Raw genomic sequence first — 8,127 nt, forward strand, 5'->3', positions numbered from 1 at the left:
GATGGAGGAGTGGTAGGTTGGTGATGTTGAAAGATTTTATTTTCTGGACATGACATTCAAGAGCCATAAAAAAAAATACAATCTCAGACACTGAATTCTTCTGTTTTGCTTTATGTTTAAGCCAAGGATATTCCTCTTAGACTTCATTCACACATTCATTTACTCATGCGTTCCCTCCCCCTGCATTTCCTGATGTGTCATGTTCCAAGCCTTCTGCCCAGTTCTGGGGACAGAGAGATGAAGACAGCAATATCTCTGCCCTTGAGCCATTCATAGTCTTGTTGAGGCATGATTTAAAATGATTAATCAATCCAAGAATATTGGATTTCTCCAAAAGCTATTGTAGGGAAAAAGATAATTATCCAAAGTCTTTAAATCTGTTACCCACTTTAATTGATTTAATTAGGTAAAATTCATAAAACTGTATTGTTGGAAGGAACCCAGAGGCATTTATTCCCGTTTTTTTGTTCCCTCTCTGCCTTCAGGCCGTACTGCACTTGAATTATCCCCCAAACCCATGCATTTCAAAAAGGGAAGTATTTCGAAGAACTACAACTTTTGGCTCATTCAGATAAAACTTTCTATTCACTGAGCACCCACAGGCAAAACTTGGCAGACTTCTTGAAAGGGTTGGCATGCACGGCTACAAAGTGTTGTTTTGAAAGACAAATGGAATTGATCGTCCACTCTTAATATACACACACACACACACACACACACACACACACACACAATGGAACCTCCGTATTCCTACTATTGAGGTGAATGCATATGGTAACTACAGAATGCAAAATGAAAGCATGGCTGCACTATAAGGACTTCTGGAGAATTCTTTTAGTTTCCAGGGAAAGAAAACCATAACTCAGCACTTGTCAAATTGTGTTTTGCTCTAACACACAGGCACACCTTCTCTTTAGCTGGCATTTTTGCACCTTGCCTATCAGTCAGCAGCATGGTTTAAGCACCTGCTATCTGCAGATCTTCAATGATCCCAAGAAAGTTGGGGCTGTGTTTTGGAAAGGGGGCTGGCCACGGAACCAGAGCCTGAGTTCATCTCGAGCCTCATTTCCCCCCCGCCAACACCACCACCTTTGTAGGATCATCATGGGGATTTTATGAGTTAAGGGGTGTGAAGGTAGTTTGTAAATGGTACAGCTGTATGCACTGCCTGCCTTTTCTGAATGGAAGTTTGTTCTCATGATCAGATCGTGACTAAGGGGGGGGTGTTAGAACTATTAGAGGCCCTTGGGGCACCTGGGTGGCTCAGTCAGTTAAGCGTCTGCCTTTGGCTCAGGTCATGATCTCAGGGCTCTGGGATCGAGCCCTACGTTAGACTCCCTGCTCAGCCAGGAGGTCTGCTTCTCCCTCTCCATCTGCCCCTCCTCCCTGCTTGTGTTCTCTCTCTCTCTCCCACTCTCTCTCAAATAAATAAACTCTTTAAAAAAAAAAAAAAACAACTATTAGAGGCCCTTTAACCCAACACAAGTTGTCATGTCACTTTCAAGAGTAAGAGCATTCAGCGGCTCCCCCTTATGCTTGAATAAGTTCTAAGCCTCTGAACATATCCCTGAGGCCACACATGATGGGGTTCCTGCCAAGCTCTTCGCCATCATCTCATCCCCCCACTTCATGAGCCATAATACATTTATCTCTGGCTCCTAGAATAGTCTAGATGTATCTGCAGGACTCCTCTGAGAATAATGTCCACCCGTCTCCCTTCTTCCTCACCCGGACACTCCTTCAGCGTCCCCTTATGCTTCTCTCAGCCTCTAGTCCCTGCAAATTGCTCTTCCTCAAATTCCCACCAGATCTACGGAGGCAGAGACCATGTCTGTGTCTGTCTTGTTTATCATTGTTTCTCCAAGTCCTAAAATGGTGTTCCTGCATAGTTAGGGGTTCAACAAATATTTGTTGATTCAGATAGAATGTCCAGTTAGCATTTATTATAGTTTATATTATACAGGAGTCTAGAGTCCGAGTGACAGAAATCCTTTTCAGACTAACTCAAGCGATCATGGGAACCTGTTGGCTTACATAACCAACAGGTCCAGAGTAAATGGCTTCAGGCACGGCAGACTCTGGGTGCTTCAAGTGCATCATCAGGACTCTGTCTCTATGTCCTGATGTTGTCTCTGTTGGCTTCATTTTCCAGTTCTGAGCCTGGGGCCAGATAGAGTTCATTGTGTTGAAACATATGGGCCCCAAAGGGCAGGGGGGAAATGGGATAAGCCAGAAGCAGAAATAATAGATCTCCTTCATGCGCCAGGCTGTGGGCTCCAAGTTCAGGGTCTCTCTCCTCTCTGTATTTCCAGTGTCTGTTCCAGAGTGTGGCATATAGTAGGTGCTCAGGAATGTTCTCGAATGAATAGGTGTGTGATGTATTTGCCCTCCCTTCTAAGAAGGCATTTTTTAAGCCTATAAAGACAGATGGTTATATGTAAACCACCTTCTACCTCATCCTCTGTTTTGATTTTTTTTTTTTTTTTTTTTTTTTTTTTTACACCTGTTGGCAGGATCCGACGTCAACCTTCTTCCAGTTTGGAGCGTCCATCCAGCAACAAGCCACAGTCATGCTGAAGATCATGCAGGATTATGACTGGCACGTCTTCTCCCTGGTGACCACCATCTTCCCTGGGTACAGAGACTTCATCAGCTTCATCAAGACCACCGTGGACAACAGCTTTGTGGGCTGGGACATGCAGAACGTGATCACCTTGGACACTTCCTTTGAGGATGCAAAGACGCAGGTCCAGTTAAAGAAGATCCACTCTTCCGTCATCCTGCTCTACTGTTCCAAAGATGAGGCTGTCCTCATCCTGAGTGAGGCCCGCTCCCTGGGCCTCACTGGCTATGATTTCTTCTGGATCATCCCCAGCTTGGTTTCTGGGAACACAGAGCTCATCCCAAAGGAGTTTCCATCAGGACTCATTTCAGTCTCCTACGACGACTGGGACTACAGCCTGGAGGAAAGGGTGAGGGATGGCCTGGGCATCCTCACCACTGCTGCATATTCCATGTTGGAGAAGTTCTCCTACATCCCCGAGGCCAAGGCCAGCTGCTATGGGCAGACGGAGAAGCTGGAGGCCCCCCCTCACACTCTGCACCAGTAAGAGGGCAATCTTTGCTTGTCTCCCAAAATGGGACCAGAGTTTTCTTTGGTTGGTTGGTTGGTTGGTTGTTCAAAAACTCAGAGCAATACATACATACTCCCTGCTGAAAACGTGCCCTGCAAGTAGAGAATGTTGTGTGTGTGCTTATGGGATTTTCTCTGATTGACTCTCCTCTCCTCTCTTCCCCTGGACTCCTGTTTCGTTTATAACTTACATCATACTTTGTTTTCTGCAACTTTTTTTTTTTACTCAGTGATATACCTTGGAAACCTACTCTCGAGACCTGTCTATGTATCCAGCTATGTATTTCTCTATCCATATTCTATCTATAGCTATATCTCAAGTGTGCCTGTGTGTATATATATATGGATATATATGGATTTTATATGCAGATAATATACACATGTATGGATGTATGTACACAGATGTGTATATGTATGTATACATACATATACACAGACTTATGTAGGAAGGAATGTAGATATGTATGTATGTGTAGATATACATAGGTGTGTGTGTGTGTGTGTGTGTGTATGTGTGTTGCAACCTACGCATTGCATTTCTCAATAGGGATATACCGTGATTTATTTATCCAGTCTCCATAATGATAGAAATCTAGGTTGTTTCAGATTTTTTCCCATTAGAAATGAAGCTGCAGTGATCATCATCCCACATGTCTCTCTGTGCACACAGAGCCCGTGTTTCTCCAGGGTGGATTCTAAGAAGTAGAAGTTTGGGGTCACAGAGCACGTGCATTTAAAAATTGAAGTATCTGTTGCCAAATTGTCCTACCAAGGAACTATCCCAATTTGTATTCACACAAGCCACTTGTGAGGTCACTAGATTTCCCACATCCTCACCAACATGTTACACTTTGGGAAGACTGCCCACGCTGGGGCTTCCATCCTCTGTTTGAATGTGTATCTGAATTTCTTCCCTTCTTTTGTCCTGTTTTTGTAGATCATTGGAAATCTTGGCAAATACCACTTTTAAAGCAGCATTATAGTCCATCGTATGGATGTATCCTAATGTATTTAACTACTCCCATCTTGGTGGGCATTTAAGTTTTATGTTTCTGAGAAATGTTATTGTTCTTTATGGCTCATCATTGTGGCTCAGCTGTTGACATATAGAATGATCAGTCCTGCACCCACTTTGCATGCTTTTGCCTGATGTTTGGTGATTGAATCCACGCTCCTTTCTCAGATAACGAGCAGCATAGCTCTGTGATGAAGGGACGGGGCTCCGAAGGTAGATTTGTCAGGGCTCAGATCTTGTCTTGTCCACTTCCTGTAGGCCTTGGCCCGTCACTTTACCTTTCTAGGCCTTGGTGGTTTACTGTAGAGTGATGATAATAGCATTACTCTCTCTAGGTGGCACTGCGCAAACTTGAACATGCATCAGAATCACCTGGAGGGTGATTTGTTAAACCACAGGTGGCTGGGTTTCACACTCAAGAGTCTGTAATCCAGTCGCCCCGGGGGCAGGCCCCCAGAACTTGTAATTCCAGCAAGTTCCTGGGTGATGCTGATATTGCTGGTCTGGGGATCGTGCACAGAGAACCAATGTTTTGTGGATTGACCTCAGTATTAAATGAGGTGATGCTTGGAGAGTAGCACAGTGCCTGGCTCCCGGTGATTATTGAATGACTGTCAAAATGACCAGTGAAGTGGTTTTGGTCATCAGAACTTACAGTCAGCAGACTAGGTTGGGTTTATTATCAGCAGAGTAACACGTCACTCTCAAATGTCTCTGGAAGGTTTAGGACTTTGAATCTGCTACAGTTCAGGGATTATCTCTGAGCTGAGTCTGGAGATGTGTGCGTGTGTGTGTGTGTGTGTGTGTGTGTGTGTGTGTGTGTGTGAGATGGTGTAGAAGGATTATACCTCTTTAAAATCAGTATACACCTGAAAAATGAACTCTTGAATTAAGAAATCGTGGTCCTTTGCAATTTTCCCTTCCCCTCTCCTCATTCCCTCCTTAGGGATCCTCTTTCTGCACTGCCGTTTTCAGCATTTTAAATAATTGTCTAAATAACAGGAAGGAACTCCGATGAATCAGTATGAGGCATGGAAACCTCTTATGGAGGCAGGATTGCTGTCAGCCCAGTGACAAGGGCTGGGCTAATGAATGCTTCCTTCCCATAAGAAGTGCCCTACAGCTGGAATATTCACAAATGTATAATTTTGGTGAAAACATAACTCAATTTTAGGGCAATTGACATATAATATATACAGGAAAAGGGATTTGAGAAGGATAATTGTCAAGACATGCAGAGCTCCTTCCAGTGACCACCCTGAATTCCATTCCTTGAACAAAAAAAAATTCTGCTGTGCAATATTATCATGCTATTTCTAGGAGTTCTTTGAATGCAGCAATTTTGTAGATTGTGTTTCAGCCCCAGAGTGGCAATGCATCAAGTGGGGTAAGCCGTCATCCACTCCCTGGTGTTTCATGAAACATCTCTCCATCCGTGGGGCGCTGGCAGTGCTCGCCCTGTGTATGAGGCTGGAATATGATAACAGCATTGGCTCCTTACCACACTTGCCCATTGTCCCGATGTTTCTTAAATTCACCCGGGGAAGAGAAGACGCTTGCCAGGCAAGGAAGGGACTAGGAACTGGAGAGAGCCCCAAATGGCAGTTTTTCAGAAAAGCCTTAAGGCTACTATTTTCTCCTCCATCAGTCATTACTTCCATCCAGCGGACCCTGTGCTGGCCCCTGGAATACAGACAGGAATGAAGATATAACTTTGCCAAGAATGTACAATCTGATGAAGAAGGAAGTTTGTCTCACAACAAACTCTGGTAACAGGGACTTTTCCAAAAATATTAGGGGGAAAAAAATAGTACAGAGTCTGATAAAACACCCACCCCACCACTCATCACAGAGAACGAAGGTGAACGTGTCACATTTGTTTCAAAAATTTTAAAAGAGGGGCGCCTGGGTGGCTCAGTTGTTAAGCGTCTGCCTTCGGCTCAGGTCATGATCCCAGGGTCCTGGGATCAAGCTCCGTATCAGGCTCCCTGCTCCACGGGAAGCCTGCTTCTCCCTCTCCCACTCCCCCTGCTTGTGTTCCCTCTCTGGCTGTCTTTCTCTCTGTCAAATAAAAAAAAAAAATTTTTTTAAAAGAAATTAAATATTACTGATGATGTCACAGTCCTGATTAGATCTCTCCCAAGTCCCACTTTCTTGTCTTCCTGTCCTCGGGAGGGAAAACACTGCCATGAATTTGGTAGGGATCCAAATCTGTGTGCATGTTTTGTACTTCTCGTATAGATGTCTGTGCAACCTTAGACCCAAAGCACAGTTCATTTTATTTATTTATTTATTTTTATTTTTTTTTATTTTTTAAAGATTTTATTTATTTATTTGAGAGAGAATGAGATAGAGAGAGAGAGCATGAGAGGGGGGAGGATCAGAGGGAGAAGCAGATTCCCTGCTGAGCAAGGAGCCCGATGCGGGACTCGATCCTGGGACTCCAGGATCATGACCTGAGCCGAAGGCAGTCGCTTAACCAACTGAGCCACCCAGGCGCCCAGCACAGTTCATTTTAATGCCCATAAATGATACATTCACATTTCCTTTACCTCAGCCTTGTGGTTCAAGATGGGTCTCTGAGGACACATGGCATTCTAGCATATTCATCTTCGTTGCTGTTCTGTGCTCTGTTGTATAAGCGTTGCACTGTTTGTTTAATCATGACCCCCTGATGGACATTTAGGTTGTCAATGGTAGGGGATCTTCAGTGTCTGCAGCCTGAGTTGGATCCAGCAGCTTTTTCAGTGGAAGCCCAGTACTCTCGAGTTCAGGGTTCTGCCAAGCATCCGGTAGCCAAGTAGCTCTCACTACTCCCACTATGTAGTAAGGAGAATGCACATAGTTTCAGAAGAAGCTCAGATGAATTCATGTGGGTGGGTATCATGGTACATTGCTTTGGGGATCGGGCATCCAGCTTGGATTGGTTGAGCGCCATCTTGGAAGCAGTTACACACGTCCCTCTGTGGTCTCCAGGGACATGGCTTGTAATCTCCTACCCCGAGCTTGTGCACTTAGGATTCCGTAGCCATGACTTCTTGCTTACAATGCAGGACCTGGTAGAAAAGTCGACTTGCTGAGGGTGATGTGGGCCTGTTTCTGTCCCTGGGATTTCGGGGGAAAAAAAAGGTGGGGGCAAGGGGGAAATGTTCTTTATGTTTAATATTCCTGGTTTTACAGAAGGCACTTTGAAAAGAGCAGTCAGCATTTTATAAAGTTCCAAAATAGCTCAGCCATGTTATGTAACCTCCTCCTTTCTAATGCGAAGTTATTAAACATCTGTCCCTTCCCCAAGTGCAGGGCATATAGCTGGTAACTCCTGGGACCGTGATGTAGATCATTACCTGTTCTGCCTGTGTGGAACCGAGGCTGTTCTGTCCAGTCCTGTCCCAAGAGTCCATCCGGGCCGCTGGTGGACCGGGCCCCGTGGGAGGCAGTGTGGCCTCGGAGTGAAGCATCTGGCACTGAAGCTGGCCTGCCTGGGTTTGAATCCTGGGTCAGAACTCTTCTAGATCCAAGGCTTTGGGCAAGTCCCTTAATTCCTCCAGGTCTGCCTCCTGAGATGTAACACAGGGACAAGAAAACTGTTTGCATCTTATCCGAGAGCCTGGCATGTGGAAAGCAGTCTATAAATCGTTAACTCTTATGATAAAACTTGCAAATATAAGATTGTGAGTGAGACCAATGTATCTGCATGCCATAGTCCACAACATTGCCATTTATTCATCCCCTCAAAAGGTCTTTAGTACCCTCTGTATGCTAGATGTCAACTCTCCATAGATGGCAAGGCAGGGAAGCCCTCATATGAATATTGGGGGACCCAGTGTTGCCATGTGTCTTGTTGTCTTTGAGCCCTGCGGGTCAGTGGACTATCCCATTGTAGAGGCTCATCTCACCAGTTGGAGGTACAGGAGGAAAGGGAATGTCCTCCTAGGGAAGCAGAACCCCTAAGGAGAAGAGGCCTAGGATCAGGACCACT

At 45.0% G+C, this 8,127-nt stretch overlaps 1 protein-coding gene across 1 annotated transcript in view; it reads left to right on the forward strand.

The window, feature by feature from the left end:
* Positions 1-8,127, forward strand: part of GRIN2A (glutamate ionotropic receptor NMDA type subunit 2A) — a 338,815-nt gene that overhangs the window by 195,715 nt on the left and 134,973 nt on the right. The window contains exon 2 of the mRNA XM_081820054.1: positions 2,514-3,106. Coding sequence (XP_081676180.1) covers positions 2,514-3,106 — 593 coding nt within the window. The remainder of the gene's footprint in view (positions 1-2,513; positions 3,107-8,127) is intronic.

Source organism: Leptonychotes weddellii, chromosome 5 (genome assembly GCF_054177405.1).
Source record: "Leptonychotes weddellii isolate Sample4059 chromosome 5, ASM5417740v2, whole genome shotgun sequence".
NCBI lineage: Eukaryota > Metazoa > Chordata > Mammalia > Carnivora > Phocidae > Leptonychotes > Leptonychotes weddellii.